Below are 19,016 nucleotides of genomic sequence, written 5' to 3' on the forward strand. Positions count from 1 at the left end.
TGAGCGGCACGCCGCGCCTCCCCGGCTGCGCCGCGCCGCGCGCCGCCACTAGTGATGCGTGCGCGCACCCAGCTACTCGCTTTTATATTAAATTGACCTTATTTACTTTGCTGGAGGTCGATAAACCTTTACATATGAATCCAGTGTTACTCTAACTGCAATCCGCTTCAGTGTTCTCCTATAGTGTTTTAAAATTTGTGGACCATGTCGAATTCGGTCGAAGTTACAATAAGCCCGGACGTCAAAATTGGCGGCACTCACCCGTGTTTCATTATAGCAGAAGTCGGACAAAACCACCAAGGTGACATTGAAATAGCGAAAAAGTTGATAAAAGCCGCAAAGGTAAGTTGTCTCTTCCTATTTATGTAGGTAGTGTTAATGGTGACTTTTCCGCCACACAAAAGATTTCGATAATAAGGAAACAAAGCAGATCTGTTTACAAACAAGTGTAAAGTTCTCCTTTGTTTTTTATTGGTATAACCAATTTCCTATACATATATATTTGCACAGTTGCCACAGGTACATAGGTATCCCCTAGCAGTTGAGGAATTAGGTAGGTATTTATATTTTTGATATGAATGAGTAGGTTTGTTAGTTGTCACATTATTTAAAAAGTAGAAGGCCAGTAGGTATGTGTGTACCTACATACTTTCACTTTTCTTTGTGACGACTTGTTTACATACTGCCACCAATATAAATTTAAATATTGCATCTTAGGTAGTTCCCAGTCCATTAAGACATCATTTGCGTCGCAGGCCCAACTAGATTGACATTAAAACATAATCATTATCATTTAATTTGCATGTAGGTACAATGTTGGCGAGTCTTTACTTATTTATAGAACTTTTAGTGCGGGGCCGAAACGGCTATTTAGTATGAGAGTACAGTCCCTGCTGGCAGAAAGCATGAAACTTGGCATGTATATAGCTTATAAGTTTATAAGAAAATATTGTACGGTTGGCGGAATAACAATAAAATACGGAGCTCGATTACATGTGTTTATTGTTCAAACTCAACTTACAGACTACTCAATACATGGATGATACATGACATATATATCTATAGATACACATACACCACACGCCCCCTCTTCATTTAAAAAAAAATACATAATAGAGAGTGTGTTTTTTTTTTTTTAGGAAACATATGGCTTAGTCCTATTTTTGTGCAATATATTTTGCTTATTTTTATTATCTAAAATGATTACATTTGGTTGTATATCCTTAACTACCTTATATGGGCCTAAATATAAAGGGTCCAATTTATTGGCGCGAGCTTCATTTTTTACCAAAATTAAATCGCCTTCTGCATATTTTACAGTGTTTACATCAGTGTCGTATCTGTATTTTCTTACCTCTTTACTTTTACAAAGATTTGTCTTAGCATCTAATTGCGACTTTTGAATCCTACACTGGTCAAAAAGAGAAATAAAAAAACAAAGTGTGATGTAAAGCTGCATTTTTGGTATGTTATTTGGGGTCCTTGGGGGAATGTAGGACTATATTTTGCAAGCAAAAAAATGATGTGCTAACTTCGTAATTTAAAAAAAAAAGTAAAAAAATCAGACTTTTTTTGGTTTTTGCCGTTTTATTAAAAAAATATGCATTTTTGGTCAAAAGTTGCTATGTAATGTTGAAAGCGCATTAAATTACAAACAGTTTGACATCTTTTTTATCAATGTCCGTCAATAATTTTTTGAGATATGAAGCGTCAAAAAAAGAGCATTTTTCCCCTTTCTATGAAAATATTCGTTTTGCTAATATTTTGAGACAGATATCAGCAAAACAACTCAGTCTATTACATAAATTGTAAAATAAAGATGTAGAAAATTTCACTAGCTTTCATTTAAGACCAAAAGAGTGCCAGTTATTTAAAAAAATAGGATTATATCATAAGTCTAGTATAACTGGATCAGAAATAATCGGTGGATGGTAATGGCCAAATGGGATAGTTTACATATATTTACAGGAGGCGTAGCGGAGAACGAATTATTATTATTTGGGAGCTGTTCAAGTATTACTCAGACACATATTTGCGTATATCAAATCAACATTTATTTAGTAAGTTAAGTTTACGGTCAGAAAGACCTCAGGATCGCCGCTTGGCGGAAAAAAATATTTACGAGTAGAAAACCCTCATTAAGTAATTGAATCAGATTGTTCCGAAATTGTTCTTGTACGGACTGGTTTTTAAAGCATATCACTGAGGGTCAATAACATCGATGTAATCTCACGAGCGTTGTCGTGGACGTGCCCGAATCATAGTATTCTCCGTTTAACGAAATATCAGTACATAGTATGTGTTGTATTGCACGCGCAGGTCTCTCACAGCCGCGCAGGTGTAGTCGGACCATAACTCGACAGTATACACGCTTGTACAAAAACTGAGGAACAGCTGCTGTCTTTTAACGCTGTCACTACATTTGGCGAATCTTCTAGCCAACATGTTTGCCCTTACTGCTGTGGCTCGCCTGTGCCTTTCTATGTCCTCCTGGTCTTTTAAACTGGACAACAAGATGTGGCCAAGATATTTAACTTCGTGTACTTTCCGCAATTGAACTCCATCAAGCAAAAGAGGTGGTACATGTATGTGCTGCCTCCATGAGCATAAATTCAGACTTGTCCGGATTGTATCTCATGTTATGCTGGCTGGCGTATCTCTCGCATTCTGCAAGTAACTTACGCATAGCTCCCACAGATGGTGCTAGTAGGACCATATCATCTGCATATGCGATGTGATTTATCATTTGTCCATTGATGGAGCAGCCAACCTCGGTACTGGTCAAAGCCTGCGACAGCCCATCCATGTACACGCTGAAGAGAGCCGGAGACATACTGCCTCCTTGTCTCACGCCACAGTTTAGCCCGCTGGCTGTGGACAGAGTTGACTTCCATCTTACTACGTTCTTCTGCTGGGAATACCACTTCTCCAGTATCTTAATAATTGGCGTGGGCGCTTTCCGTTCCCGTAGTTTATTCCACAGCAATTGGTGGTCAAATACAACTCAAGTGCAGAACCAGGACCCTCAAAAAGGAAACGTAAAATGTAACTAATTCTGTTTTATTTTTCTAATTTACTAAACTTCAAAATTTTACTGTATTTTATTTCTTCATTAGTAATAGTCAAATCGATGCAAAGTTAGCTTAGACAATTTTTTCAGATAAACGGATATCAAAGAAAGTAAGATCGAATAGATAGCACTTTCAACCTAAAACTTTTAGCGTAAACTATTTTACCTTAACCAATCTACCAGACTCTTGGCTTCTCTATTTATAGATTTTTTTTTGTTTACCAAAGTAACTATTCGTCTTACTGACCTTTATTTGCACTAAAACTAAAGCAAAATAAATTTTATACAATGTTATATTGCAATATATATCATTATCATGAAGTATTTTGCAGATATTTGTTTAAAAATATTGACAAAACGCTACATTTTATAAATGCGTCAAAAATTAACCTTTTTTGACGCTTCATATCTCGAAAACTATTTGACGGACATTGATAAAAAAGATGTCAAACTGTTTGAAATTTAATGCGCTTTCAACATTACACAGCAACTTTTGACCAAAAACGCATAGTTTTTTAATAAAAAAATAAAGATCAAAAAATGTCCGATTTTTTTCCTTTTTTTTTTAAATTACGAAGTTAGCACACTTTTTTTTTGCTTGCAAAATGTAGTCTTACATTCCCCCAAGGACTCTAAATAACATACCAAAAATCCAGCTTTACATCACACTTTGTTTTTTTAGCCGATTTTCATGTAAGATTTGACCGGTGTATCCTATATTTTAATTCGCATGGGTAATCGTTATGGTTATATAATGGGTCTAAAGTATCTGTTAGATGTGTCGGTATACTACATAATTTGCCAAAAACAAGTTCAAATGGGCTATATTTAGTTTCACTGTGTACAGTGGTATTGAAAGCAAAAGACCAATAAGGTAACCATGTACTCCAATTTTGGGGCGCGTTGTTTGTTTGAATACGTAAAAAGGAAATTAGATTTTTATGACTATTTTCTAACGCACCTATAGTTTGATGATGATAAGCGGTTGAGGTTAAGTGTGTAATTTTTAAGAGTTTGCACACTTCTTGCATGGTAGCTGAAATAAATTCCGTCCCTCGATCGGTAACGATCTCACTAGGTATGCCGTAGCGTAGAATGAAGTTGTTTACAAATGCAGTAGCAACCGCCACCGTTTCTTTAGTTGTTAGGGGATAGGCTTCGACATACTTTGTGAGGTCGCACTGTAATGTTAATATATAATTATAACCATTGTCATCCTTAATTAACGGGCCAACTAAATCTAAAAATATTCTACTAAAAGCTGACTTACCTGTGTCAGTTATTGACATTGGTTCTCGTATATACTTACTGTGTTTCTGTCTCTGACATGAATCGCACTTTTTCACGAAATTTATGACATCTTTTTCCATGCCGTTCCAGAAATACAGTCTTTTAATATTGTTTAACATGCGCCTAATGCCAGCATGGCCACTAGTTGGCAGCATGTGGTAGTCATTTAGTATGACACGGATTGTGTCTGTATCGGTAATCCTTTTTATTCCTCTTAAAATATGTAACCGTGGGCCGGTCCACGTTGGTAATTTATTAATGGCACGCGTTAACTCTTCTACTTTTTCTTTATTATTGTCATTCTTTATAACATACAAGTTATTTACATTTATATTTGTACAAAACAAACTCAACGCCCTCGCAAAGGCAGCTCGTGCGCAATACGATCGGGATGATGGTTTGACGTAAATTATAGACTTCGTTTCCAAAAATGCGAAGTCTTCGCTCTCTTTTGTGACATAATGTTGCAAATTATTGATATCTTTGTCATGTAGATTTAGCAAGAGTTCTGTGTAATTATTTGGTACTTTTAACATGTCTACCACTCGGGGTTGGGGTGTTATAACTACTTGACTGTCAGGAGATTTATTTTGTGGTTGTAACATATTTTCATGTTTCCTTCGTTGAGCCCTAGTTAGAACTGCTATGATGTTTTCATGCATTGCTTTTAATTCGTCACTACTGATTCTTATACGAGATAATGCATCGGCTGCGACATTGTTTGTCCCTTTGACATATTCGACGTCAAAATCGTACTCTTCCAGTACTAAACGGAATTTCATTTGGCGACTATTTGGATTAGACATATTAAATAAATATATTAGTGGTTTGTGATCTGTTTCGATTTTAAATTTCTTACCATACAGGTATGGTCTAAAGTATTTTATTGACCAGACAATCGCCAAAAGTTCTTTATCTATAGTAGAGTAGTTGATTTCCGCTTTATTCAGAGTGCGACTGGCATAAGCTACGGGTCTATTATCGCCGTTACTCAGAATCGCACCCAACGCATAACCATTAGCATCAGTTTTCAAAATAAATGTGTTATTTTCGTCAAAGTTTGGGTATTGAAGTATGGGTGGATTTGCTAATTTTTTTTTTATTTCATTAAAGGCTGCATTGCAGTCATTTGTCCAAACAAATGGTACATTTTTCCGGCATAGTTTTGTTAATGGTAAAGTAATTTCTGCAAAAGAGGGTATGAATTTTCTGTAGTAGTTTGCGAATGCAACAAATCTACGAACGTCATCTATATTTTCTGGAGTTGAATAGTTATCAATAGCTTTTGTTTTTTCTGGATCAGGTTTGACACCGTCTGATGACACTATATGCCCTAAATATAATAATTCTTTCTTTAAAAAGTTGCATTTATTAGGATTTAATTTTAGATTAACTTGCCTAAGTCGAGATAATATATCTATAAGATTTTTATTGTGGGTTTGTAGGTTTCGGCCGTAACAAATTAGGTCATCAAGGTACACAAGACACTTTTCATGATGCAAACCCGCCATTGCAATTGTCATGGCCCTGGAAAAACAATTAGGGCTTGTTTTCAGACCTTGGGGTAATCTAGTTAGCTGGTAATGCCCTGAGTGTGTAGTGAATGCTGTTAGTTTTCTACTATTTGGATCTAAATTTAATTGATAATAACCTTGGCTTAGGTCAAGATGTGAGAAATACATCGCTCCTGAAAGAGAGTCTAAAATGTCCGTTATATTAGGAAGCGGAAATTTGTCATCAACGATCTGATTGTTTAGTTTTCTAAAATCTATAACTAATCGCCATTTTTTTACGTCAGAGTTAGATTTTTTTGGAACTAGGAGAACTGGGCTAGACCACTCACTATTGGATGGTTCGATAATGTCGTCTGCCAACATTTCTTTAATTTTTTTATCTATTTCATCCCTATGAATTTGTGGCAACCGATAGGGTTTCACATAAACAGGAACGGAGTCTGGTTTCAGTGTAATATTAGGTTGATAAATGTTTGTGGTCGACAACTTATCCCCTGGTAAATGGAATACGTCAGAGTATTTTGCGCAAATATTTTGTATTGAGCGTCTTTCCTCTATATTTAAATGAGACAAATTTAAAAACGACAGCATTTTTCGAACACGTTCACTGTCTATATTGTCGCATTTTTCAAAGTTACAAATATTGTAGTTGTTTAAAGTAGTCAATTCCGGATTTAAGTTCGTTAAGGTCACGCCATCTTCCCGGGTGTTAAGTATTTGTATGGGAATTTTCCCATTAATAGGCGGACTAATACTTCCTGCAATGAAAATCCCTTTACCTATTTGTTTCGGAGTTACTATACAATCTTCTTCGAAATTTGTCCTTATAAATATTATTTTTTCGCATCGCGGCGGTATGAATAAGTTATCATTGTCATCCGGCTGTCTTGTACATATTGGTAACGTAATAATCTTATTTAAGTCATGGTTAAATAATGAGAACATATCGTCGTAATAATCTATGAAGCAATAATATTTTTTAAAAAAATCTCTACCTATCAATGCATTCGTCCAACACGGCCAATCTTTTATGACGTGAAACTTGTGTTCAAATTCCGCACCATTTATAATGAAGCTAATGTAAACATATCCTTCGGTATCGAGACGTCCCCCGAGGCCATTTACGGGAATGCTACTTTTAGTAATCGGAATGCTAAGCTCAATTACAGTTTCAAGGCTTATAGCGCATAATGATGAGCCCGTATCTAATAGCCAAGAACATGTTACGTCATTGACGGGTAATTCTATGTAGTCACTACTATCACATGAAAATATGTTATGCACGAAAAAACTCTGATTCATTTTCCTGTGTTGCCGGATTATTTGTAGTCTCGCTTGAATTGGGTAAATTTTGGTTTTCAATGTAATTTACACTCGGGCGGTTGTAGTTGTAATTACCTCGATACATGCTACGCGAGTAACGATTACCCCGGTGCATGTGTCCTCGATAGAGCGGGCGCCCGCGGCTGCCCGTACTATAAGTCGCAGTCGAATCATTTCGAGTTGCGTGTGAGTAGGCGTGTTGACCCCTACTACTTTGGTTGTACCATGTGTTCCTGCCTCGGCCTGTAAATGGACGGGTGTTATACTCACCTGAGGGTCTTCCTCGGGATCCCGTAAACATCTCCTCTTGCGACTGCTGCTCCCTTGAAGAAAGTTCTTCGTCTTTAGCAGCTCTTATGACGTCCTTTAAGGATTTGTAGTCACGCGCTGTTAATATAATGCTTAAGTTACGTGATCTCAGGCCGTCAGTGAAATTTCTGATTGCTAATTTTTCATTAATCGGTTTTAACACGTCGAATGCTTTTTTGTCACCGTCGGCCTGCGATATCGTTAAGTCTACGAAAAGTTTTTCTAATCTTTTACCATACTCATCGATAGTGCTAGTGCCTTGTTTTTCTTGAATTAGTTGAGCGTGAAGCGCGGTAGGGGATTTTTTTGTTAATAAATGCAATTTTAGGTCGTCTATCAGGTTTTTACAGGACGTATAAGAAGATGATAGGCGTAATTTTGCGCTTTCTGTCAACCTAGTTTTTAAAATAAATTTTATTAAATTCGGTTGACTGTCCGAGTCAATCATGTCACTGTACAATTCTATGGCGTCAATCAATTTCTTGACGCTGTCTTCATCGCTCGTTATTTCAGGCAATAAAGACACCGCCGTTTTAAGGTTAAACTTTTCCATGGTGTTTTTGCTTTCAATGCCCTGTGCCGTACAAAATTCTTGTAACTGTACGTACAAGTTTTCTATTCGAATACAAATTTCTTTAATAGGAATTATGTCACTACCCTTAATAAGATTTTTTGATATATCTGCATCTAATGTCTCTGAACACTTTAGGTATTGTGTATACAATTGAGTAGCTTTTAACAAGGTATTTTGCAACACATTAGGAGTTCTTTTAATTTTTGCTAATTTTTGTGTATTGTCTTTAAGTTTTTTTAAACTGTCGAAGACACTAGAAAGTTCTTCCACCATTACATACTATAACTGGGACACATTGCACTATGTAGCACACTGTTTTTTTTTCTTACGTGAATTTAACACTCACTATTACGACACCGTTGTTTAACACTGCTCCTGCATTTCCTCCTGCACTAGACGTCGTCGTCTGCTGGCCGCTTATCCCTTCTAAACGATCTTCTGAACATGACGTGATGGTTGATTTCTCGTTGAATCCACTTCTTGTGGCACTTATTTTATATATTCCGTAAAGTAACGTCAGCAAAACAATGAATAATATAATGGCTAGGATGATGTTGGTGGTGGAGGCATGAAATTTCAATTGTTGCAAGTCGACATTGTTGCTGCCCCCTGCTGCAGTTTGAGCGATTATCACTTCTTTTTTCTCAGTGGAAGTTGAAGAACCCATTTGGAATTTTCGTTGCACTGGTGTTATTAGACACTAAAACTTTTCCTGCTAACGGTTGTACTGCGATTATGCAAATTATCGGCTGGAATACTGTCTGTTCTAGTAAGGCCGCAAACAGTCTCGGTTTCGAATCACTCGCGACGCACATATTTGGTCTGATCACTGACTTATTAGGCAAACACGCGCGGCGCGTGGCGACTGGCCAAGGGTCGCCATGTACGGTTGGCGGAATAACAATAAAATACGGAGCTCGATTACATGTGTTTATTGTTCAAACTCAACTTACAGACTACTCAATACATGGATGATACATGACATATATATCTATAGATACACATACACCACAATATGGAAGTAGAAACACGCCGAGGTGTCAATGTTTCCCCTCTTTTTCCACACTTTTGTTTCCCTGATTTCAGTTTTTTAATATTTCCATGAAAACCGTTAAAGCTACCATCACGATGTCTAGGAGAAATATTTTCTTCATAAAATTTTCTACAATATTGTCTTTGGAAGTATAAAGCTAGAACTTATAATTTTCAAACTATGCTCATTTTCCCCTAACGATATTTCTCTTTGGTGACCTGTACGATAAGTAAGACTAGCGACTTTGCTCTTTTACCTGTGGCGATGTTGCTTCACAAAATTGTTCCTTGGATCAAACTGATCCGATTTAGCTCAATAGTCATGAAATCGCACGTCACAACCCCCCCACAAAGGGGAAAGGGCCGGTTTCCTCGGTGAAAACTATGCATTACTTCTTTTTGCTCTTAGTGACTAGGGCAAATCGTATATCATTTTCGTTCAGGTCACCAAAGAGAAATATCGTTAGGGGAAAATCAGCATAGTTTGAAAATTATAAGTTCTAGCTTTATATTTCCAAAGACAATATTGTAGAGAATTTTATGAAGAATATACTTCTCCTGGACATCGTGATGGTAGCTTTCACGGTTTTCATGTAAATATTAAAAAACTGAAATCAGGGATACAAAAGTGGGGGGAAAGAGGGGAAACATTGACACCTCGGCGTGTTTCTACTTCCATATTTTCTTATAAACCTATAAGCTATATACATGCCAAGTTTCATGCTTTCTGCCAGACCGGACTGTACATCTGGTTAAGAACTCGTACTATTTGATATTCCTTTGTACGAGTATAAAGACCTACCTATATGTAATCTCGCCAATCGCCATCAGAAATATTGATATGTATGTTGAAATGTAGTCGGTCACGAAAGTTAGTGAATCTTTTAAAAATGACCACTATTTTAAGATTATTTACAATTTCCGGATACATGAATAGTTTTGTTTCATAAGTATATTTTTTGTAGGGTAGATGATATTGAGGTAGGTATGTTACTTAAGTTCTAGATTAGCAGCTTAGACTGATAAAATTTACAGTCGACTTCAAAGATAAAGCAATTATAAGTACCTACCTATATTTATTTATAGGTCAGCAATTCCCGTCAACTTTGTACAAAAATTAAGGGAAAAGTTAAATTTGTTTTTATTAATGCCTATTTTGTTACCAAGATTTTGTTGATGAATTGAGATTTTATTAAGTTTTATTTCGTCATTAAGGTTCTCTAGTATCTATATTTTCTTAATTATAACAATTATCCTGTATATATCTTACGAAAGTCGAATTATATTACTAAATGTTGGTAACAAAATAGGATCAATTAAAATTTGCTGACGTGGCATTGTACAAAGTTGACGGGAATTGCTGAGGTACTTAGACGGAATAAGAACCTTGGTAAACAGTAGGTATCTGTACTAGTATCCTTTGTTGTCAAGTGTTCTCGCCGTCCTCGGTCCTTGACGTAAATATTAATCTCCAATACCAGATAAAACCAGTATCAATCAAACGGAGAAATGTTTGTCAAAGTAAAGTCCAAGTATCAGCTCGAAAGATATATCTAAATAAACCTCCCGGACCACCAGGTTGAATTCCTAAAATGTTGAAATCCCGAAACGTTGACTTTCCCAGAATGTTGATTTTTTTCAGTTTCGCAAAATGTTGAATTCTCAGAACGTTGAAATATCAAAAAGTTGAATTCTCAAAATGTATACTTTCAACATTTCGGGATTTCAACATTTTAGGAACTCAAGTTTATATTCCTGGAATCTTTTTTTAACATGGGTATTTTTTAATATGATTTCTACTCTGAATCGCGAGCTTTTTGGTCCTAATAGGAGAAAAAAATGTACCTTTGATGGTCATGAATTTCAGTCTTCAGACTGTATTTAACCCATTGCTGTAACGGGGAACAAAATTTTAAGGCATTTTGCTTCGAAAAGGCTCATCAGTGGAGTCTTGGAACTTAAATATGCCCTGAAACTATATAGCATGTAACAAAAGTCAATAGGGTGCTTTGAGATAATTTCGACATACAGATATGCTCGGGTAATTTCGAAAGGGGAATCTTGATATGATGGAAATAATGGTGATTTTTATGTGACTTTCAAAATTAAACGACGTTCGAAATTACCCCAATGCACTTTAGGTACTTCAACAGCCCACAAGACCAATACCCTGATTGCTATTTAAGCGGAAAAAATCGAAACTCATTTTTTTCGAACTACGAAATTTTTTCACTTGTATCACACTTAGGGTCATTAGTAACCCTATCAGCTGTTAAAGTATCACTCGGGGCCTTTGCTACACCCTGTAGGTACCTACTGCAAATTCAATCTTATGGAAATTCAACATTTTAGGGTTCACCATACCGCAAAGTCAACTTTCTGCAAATTCAACATTTTAGGATTCAACAAGCTGCAAATTCAACTTAATGCAATTTGGACATAAAAAGAACTCAACATAATGCAAATTCAACATTTTAACATTCAACATCCTGCAAATTCAACTTTTTGCAAATCCAACATTTTAGGAATTCAACTTGGTGGTCCTGGAGGTAAATAAACGGTACATCTTCACATGGAATTAAAACTACAAAACTAATTTTTAATCTTTGAAATTTTCAGGATGCAGGCGCCAGTTGTGTCAAATTTCAAAAAACATGTTTAAAAGAAAAGTTCACAAAGAAATATCTGGAGCGGCCGTATGACAATGCTAACTCATGGGGCAAGACCTATGGCGACCACAAGAAGCACTTGGAATTCTCGGAAACACAGTACAGAGAGCTGTTCAAGTATGCACAGGAGGTCGGCATTCTGTGCACCGCTTCCGCCATGGACATGGTAAGAACCCTTCGTAAATTTCCAACAAAAATTCATCGTATTCAATTCAACCATATAAGATGCAATGTCATTTCAATAAGGCTATGATTCTAACGAATTTAACGAACTGTAAATGATAATAATTTCAGGTGTCCTTCGATTTCCTAATCAACATGAAGGTACCCTTCATCAAAATTGGATCCGGCGATTCGAACAACTTGCTCTTCCTCAAATACGCTGCCTCTAAAAAGATTCCTCTGATCATCTCGACTGGGATGGTGGACAAGAGCGCAGTGAAGACGATATACGACATCATATCCGCGCAGCACAAGCAGTTCTGCCTGCTGCACTGCATCTCGGCTTACCCCGTGCCGTTTGAGGACTGCAACCTGACCGTGCTGCAGGACTACAAGAACACTTTCGACATTCCAGTCGGATACTCCGGCCAGGAGCTTGGCACGGCTGTCGCTTTAGGAGCCGTTGCGCTGGGGGCTAAGGTTAGCATTAAAAAAATATTTTAAGTAGGTATCTATACTTTCAAGTAAATAGGTGCTGTGCACACCAATTATCATCAATTTATAACAAATTCTTCAAATAAAGCCGGTCGCCGAAAGTAAACTGTAATAATCTAAATTACAGAACGACCTTTTCAATTGACAAATTTTGAATCGACACCTTCAACTGTTTCTGGTGGACCCCCTACACCACATCTCTACCATATTTTCGTACGAATTATAGACGTAGACCCCCATCGAGTCTCCCGTGGACCCCTGGGGGTTCACCTGGATCACTTTGGGAACCCCTGCTAGCAGAGCTAAAATACTATGTCTCTGCGAACAACAGTCGCTGTGCATTTGTCAGTTACCTAGCTAGATTGACGTGGAACGCTGCGGAATTTCGTTTTAACTATTCCATTCGATATGTCTCGTTCCAGGTTCTGGAGAAGCACATAACATTAGACAAGACCATGAAGGGAACAGACCACGTGTGCTCGCTGACGCCGAGTGAGTTCTCGCAGCTGGTGCGAGACGTGCGCGTCATTGAAGCGTCCCTGGGCACGCCTATTAAGAAGGTCGTCACCTCAGGTATGTTTGCTGACAATTGACCATAAAACGCACTACAGTCCACGTGTGCTCGCTCGCACCAAGCGAGTTCTCGCAGCTAGTGCGAGACATGCGCGTCATCGAGGCCTCGCTGGGCACGTCCATCAAGAAGGTCGTCGCCTCAGGTATGTGTGCTGACAGCTGCAGGGCACGGACCACGTGTGCTCGCTCGCACCAAGCGAGTTCTCGCAGCTGGTGCGAGACGTGCGCGACTTCGAGGCCTCACTGGGCACGCCGATGGGTGGACAATACGTGCTCGCTAACGCCGAGCGAGTTGTCGCATCTAGGCCTCACTGCATGGGCACGTTCATCAAGAAATTCAAAATCAGGTATGGTCATGGCACTGATCACTCAGATGACGTGCTGCAATACTTAATACTGGATAAGTGGGTATCTACCAGTGGTATATTGCGATGTATTGAATCAAACTTTTCAACCGACGCGCAGCGCAAGCAGGTATTAATTATCGATGTATCTAATTTACAAGGGTTTAACGCCTTCTCCTTGGACAATCTTGAAGTAATGTTTAGTCTAATAAAGGTGACCTGTATTTTATGCATTCACAAACCAGCTGCACGTATCTACTTTTCAATACATTTAAGCTCTGATTTAAGTAAATAGGTACAATCCCACACCACATCTCAATCGTCGCGTCAATGTCAGATTAAATATGAACAAGTAATGGATTGGTATCAATTGGGTTCACGGTCACTACTCGTACTTATGCATAGAAACAAGAGTCATGGGTACCTAATACAATTATTCATACAATGAATGAAATACATGGATGTAAAGGAACCTGAAATGTAAGGATTTTCAAGAGTTAGTACACGTCGTGCGTGTAATATTTAAGCACAAATTAGCAAAATGACCGTAATCAAAATAAAAAACATTGTAGTTACGTACCTATTTAGATACTGTGACATGCATTCATCAAGTCAATATTGTATTAATTTCAGAAATTCCCTGCATCGACAAGCTTCAAAAGTCACTAGTGATGGGCAGTACAAAGAACAAGGGTGAGATCCTGTACCCCGGCGACGTCAAGATCAAGGTAGCCGAGCCGAAAGGACTCAACGCACTGCACTTCGAGGACGTCATATACAAGACGCTAGTGGTCGATAAGAAAGAGGACGAACCGTTGAATAAGGGAGACTTCTGCTAGGGTTGTCCAGTACAGGGTATTTTATTTAGCTATATCCAGGGCCGGATCTAGGGTAGAGCGAGTGGAGCGGTCGCTTTAGGCGCCAAACTATAGGAGAGGCGCCAACATGCTGAATGATGAAAGAACAGCCTCATTGGCGAGTTTGTTAATAAAAAGGTAATCATAGGTGCCATAAGTCCATTACGCTCTACCCTGATGCTCGGCCCGGCGCTGGCTATATCCCATTTTATTTTAATTACATTTTTATGTTATGTCTGCTCAGAATTTCAAGTTCTTTTGTACAGTCGACTAAAAAAAATGTATCCATTTTTTCACCTTATTGCATTGTATTAAGGTGAAAAAGTGTATACATCTTTTTGTAGTCGACTGTACGTAAGGTAGTACTAGTACTCGACACGCTAATACCCAATAGTTGACACACTTCTCACATTTATTGACAATGAGTTAAGATTGAAAGTGGCATCTACTAGGTCACTGTCGAGCACTGGTACCATTACTTTAATAGGAGAATAGAGAAGAAATTCTAAGGTTTTATTCTCATTCCGTTACCGTTTTTCTTAGACTTTGTATGGCGGTAATGGTATGGTAAGATCGAATATTATATGGATACATTTGGACAGTTTTGTATTTCCGTTAAGATCGACAGAACTCATGATTCCGAGTAATAGATAACAAAAAAGTTCCAAAGTAAAAGTGTTAGGGACAACTTAAAAAAACCGGCCAAGAGCGTGTCGGGCCACGCTCAGTGTAGGGTTCCGTAGTTTTCCGTATTTTTCTCAAAAACTACTGAACCTATCAAGTTCAAAACAATTTTCCTAGAAAGTCTTTATAAAGTTCTACTTTTGTGATTTTTTTCATATTTTTTAAACATATGGTTCAAAAGTTAGAGGGGGGGGGGGGGGGGGGGACGCACTTTTTTTCCTTTAGGAGCGATTATTTCCGAAAATATAAATATTATCAAAAAACGATGTTAGCAAACCCTTATTCATTTTTAAATACCTATCCAACAATATATCACACGTTAGGGTTGGAATGAAAAAAAAAATCAGCCCCCACTTTACATGTAGGGGGAGTACCCTAATAAAACATTTTTTTCCATTTTTTATTTTTGCACTTTGTCGGCGTGATTCATATACATATTGGTACCAAATTTCAGCTTTCTAGTGCTAACGGTTACTGAGATTATCCGCGGACGGACGGACGGACGGACGGACGGACAGACAGACATGGCGAAACTATAAGGGTTCCTAGTTGACTACGGAACCCTAAAAAATGTGGAGCGTACTTATAACGCATCTACAAAATCGAATCAAAATGGTTATGAGTTTACAAAGATCCATCAAACGGTCCATCTTCTCCATATTCTGGCCAAAATACCTTTTATTATCTGTATTAGATTTATTTAACGGTTTTTTTTTTAATTTTTAGAATTATACAAATTTACTCCCATCAATTTCGGAATTTTTCTCGAAATTCAATATCTTATGTCTCAAAAATATACTCTTAATTAAAAACAACCCTAAAAGGACGTTCATTTTAAAATCACTAGTAACTTTGGTGAACAAAATAGTATGCCAGCCATACCTATGTGGTTATAATACGAGTACGATCGCTTTTGCCATACAACATCTTGTAGTAAAAATAATTATTATAATTAATATACATAATTAAGAAAAGTAATAGGTATGCACTAGAGACTTCCTAGTCGGCTATCATTATGTTTACTTGTGCATAGGCATAATAACGAGATATTACATAGCATTTTTATAAAAAAATATAGGATAAAATGTACCTTTATAATGTTCCAAACAATGACATGCTACGAATTTATATAAGAAATAAGTTGTAAGTACATATATAATTTACCTCCTTATGTTAACCGCATTTTACCGAATTGTAAATGTTGATACCTAAAATACTCGTTTATTGAATAAAATTCTATTTTTTGTTAAGAAGTTTTTTTTCGTCAATCGCCGTTATTTTAAGGAAACAATATGATAATACTTACATCCGTGTACTTTCTAGCTAAAAAGCAACCTATTCTTGTTTATGAGTTATAATGACGTGGGTCGTCGTTAGAAATAGAATATCGAAAAAAAATCGGCACTCGCACGTTTCATCATGACGTCAATTCATTCATGAAGTTATTACGGTGATGTGCCAGTATGCGCGCCAGTTTAGTGCCCAACCGGCTCTTAAGTCTATTTTGGAAAAAAATGTGGCGTGCACATGGGCGGCGGATGTGCGGTAAATGCACCGCGGTGCATCGAGCAGCCGAGCTTGAGCCGGGACACACGAGCGTTTTATTAGAGAGTGGTTTTATTTCGGTTGTGTCGAGAGAGGAGCGCCGGAGCGCCTGGCCGCGGTGTGGTGTAACAGAGCTAAGTGGCGCAGCGAGCGCGCTGTGCTCGCGAGTTGGCCCGCTGCCCGGCGCGCGCGCCAGTCCCCGGCTCGCCGCCGCCGCCGCCGCCGCCGCCGCCCACCCGACGCCGAACGACACGACACGACTCCAGCACACCCGCTCTCCGACATACTACGGCGCTACACTCGTAAATTAACCGCGAGCTTTCCACACATAAAACTGCTTTCTTCGGTGTTCTAGTAACGTTTGTGTTTACGCGCCTAGACTCTGAGAAATAGAGGCGAGGTGCTGCCGATTTAGGTCGCCCGGTTCAGTGCTAAGCAGCGGGATATTTTTATTGCTACTGTTGGGTGCAGACGTACCGAGTCCCGGAGCACGTTACTAGTTAAATAAATTATTATTTATAGCGTAGAATCGTAAAGCTCATTCCATAAACATATAGTAATCCCGAACCGTGTGCCGCCGGTTGATGGTCGAGTGCGCGAAGGATTTACAGTGATTGACTCGTTTAAAGAGCTATGATGACGCGAGACGGAAGAACGATGTGATTGATGTGTTGGTGTAATTGCTGCATTTAGGTGAAATCGTTGACATTTTAGTGCATTTTTGTGAAGTGTAGTGTTGTGAAGATGCATCATCTGTATGTGCAAAAGGGGGACCCGTTGTGCCCGCTGGGGTTCCACCCGCAGGTGCGGTGGCCAACGCGGTGCAAGCGCTGCTTCCGCGACTACAAGGAGCACGGCGGGGGCAACGGCCGCGGCAGCACCAACCGCGCCGAAGACTTCACCGCCTCCACTCCCAGCCTTTCCAGTTGGAGCTCGCCTGCGTCACGGTAATATATTTTGCCCAACACTTGAAAAACACTTAGGCCCACTTGCACCAACCACTCAACTCAGGGTTAGTGGACTGTCAACTATCAATTTCCATATATAATGGTGGGTTAAACCTCGGGCGAACCCTCCATTTTCGTTTGTGCAAAGTGGCCCTTAGTCGACTAGGTTTTGCTCGTAAAACGATGTTTTCAAAAAAATCTGCTGTATGGCTGGTTTCGCCATTCCAATTAGACTGCAGTAGGAAGCAAAGGTCACATGTTGATTAAACTTACTTTCTGGGAATAATTAATTTGCACACAACAATCCGATCTTTCGACTCGTATTCTCGGACTCACACATGGCAGCTAAACAAAACGAAAATTTTAGAACAAATTAAATTATTCTCATTTGAAAATATTTTAATTTGTATTTTTTAAGTAGTAACACTACTATTATACTATAAACATTAAATAAATGTCATATACAAAGAAAAAGTGACCAAGGCCTCCAAGTGTTCCGAGCTGGAATCGAACCAGCGTACTCCGTTAACCGGACGGATGCCTGTAAAACCACTCGGCCATCGGATCACGAAAGCAAGGGTCGAAATTTCCAAGTATATGACACAATTACCTAATAATTAATTAATTATTGGAGGCCTTGGTCACTTTTTCTTTGTATATGACATTTATTTAATGTTTAAAACGAAAATTCATCTAAATCGAGAAAAACACACCATATTCACACCTGTCACCAGCAAACGGCGTGCAATTGACGAAAGTCGAAATAGAATCCCTGTTTTCAGGGCGCCACAACAAAATTCTTTCTGGTTTAAAACTATTTCGATGAAAAAGTAGGTCAATTTTTTTTTCGGCCGATTCTTGTGGTAGTAACCTTGGCTCATATTCTAACGATGACAAAACGATGGGTTGTAGAGTGATTATTAGCAAAGACATATCGTGACAAATAAAACAATGCTAAAATTTACTTTATCATAACCCGGCAACCTTCAAATCAGGGGTGAACAGGCGTCTTCTGGGCTAGCTCACTACATCGTAGGCCACGTCTTTGCCTTTGGCTAGTATGTAGTCAAGAGTAAGCCCATTTATAAAAAGTAAAAAAAAACTGATGGTAACAAGAGTGCATGCATCCTTCGAGAGGAAAGGAATGAGAATGAATGTCAGTAAGACGAAAGTAATGGTATTTGAAAGAGATGAGATTATGACAGATTGCGAAATTGAGATCGATAATGAAAGTTTGGAACAAGTGAAAGAGTTTGTGTATTTGGGAACGTTGTTTACAAGGGACGGTAAACATGGAAAAGATATTGAAAGGAGAGTGAATGCTGGGAATAGAGTGAATGGAGCACTAAACGTTTTTATGGGCAGCCAGAAAGTGTCGCAAAAAGCACGTCTGGCAGTGCATAGAGGAGTTTTGGTGCCTACACTTATGTATGGTAGTGAAAGTTGGGTGTGGGAGAAAAGACTTCAAAGTCAAGTGAATGCCGTGGAAATGAGAGCGTTAAGAAGCATGGCTGGTGTAAAGTTGAGTGATAGGATCAGAAATAGCGTGATAAGAGAGAAGTGTGGAGTGGATGTAGATGTGGTGACAAAGATTGAGATGGGTATGTTAAGGTGGTTTGGGCATGTAG

General features: G+C 38.5%; 2 protein-coding genes across 4 annotated transcripts in view; both read left to right on the forward strand.

Moving 5' to 3' along the window:
* Positions 1-60: 60 nt before the first annotated feature.
* Positions 61-14,580, forward strand: LOC125225310 (sialic acid synthase). Its single transcript, XM_048128957.1, has 5 exons — positions 61-342; positions 11,732-11,947; positions 12,076-12,423; positions 12,861-13,011; positions 13,989-14,580. The coding sequence occupies exons 1-5, from the start codon at positions 205-207 to the stop codon at positions 14,192-14,194; spliced, it is 1,059 nt and encodes a 352-aa protein (XP_047984914.1). The 5' UTR covers positions 61-204; the 3' UTR covers positions 14,195-14,580.
* Positions 14,581-16,703: 2,123 nt separating this feature from the next.
* Positions 16,704-19,016, forward strand: part of LOC125225303 (myosin-11) — a 54,969-nt gene continuing 52,656 nt past the window's right edge. For all 3 annotated transcript variants that reach the window (XM_048128948.1, XM_048128946.1, XM_048128947.1), the window contains exon 1: positions 16,704-17,388. In XM_048128948.1, the coding sequence (XP_047984905.1) occupies positions 17,186-17,388 (203 nt within the window). In that variant the 5' untranslated portion in view covers positions 16,704-17,185. The remainder of the gene's footprint in view (positions 17,389-19,016) is intronic.

Source organism: Leguminivora glycinivorella, chromosome 4 (assembly GCF_023078275.1).
Source record: "Leguminivora glycinivorella isolate SPB_JAAS2020 chromosome 4, LegGlyc_1.1, whole genome shotgun sequence".
Taxonomy (NCBI): Eukaryota; Metazoa; Arthropoda; class Insecta; order Lepidoptera; family Tortricidae; genus Leguminivora; species Leguminivora glycinivorella.

Excerpts from the sequence above, each read along its gene's own strand:
- LOC125225310 (XM_048128957.1), top strand. The coding sequence starts at position 205 with ATGTCGAATTCGGTCGAAGTTACAATAAGCCCGGACGTCAAAATTGGC. Across the intron at positions 343-11,731 it reads AGTTGATAAAAGCCGCAAAG|GATGCAGGCGCCAGTTGTGT; the intron begins GTAAGTTGTCTC and ends TGAAATTTTCAG. Across the intron at positions 11,948-12,075 it reads CCGCTTCCGCCATGGACATG|GTGTCCTTCGATTTCCTAAT; the intron begins GTAAGAACCCTT and ends TAATAATTTCAG.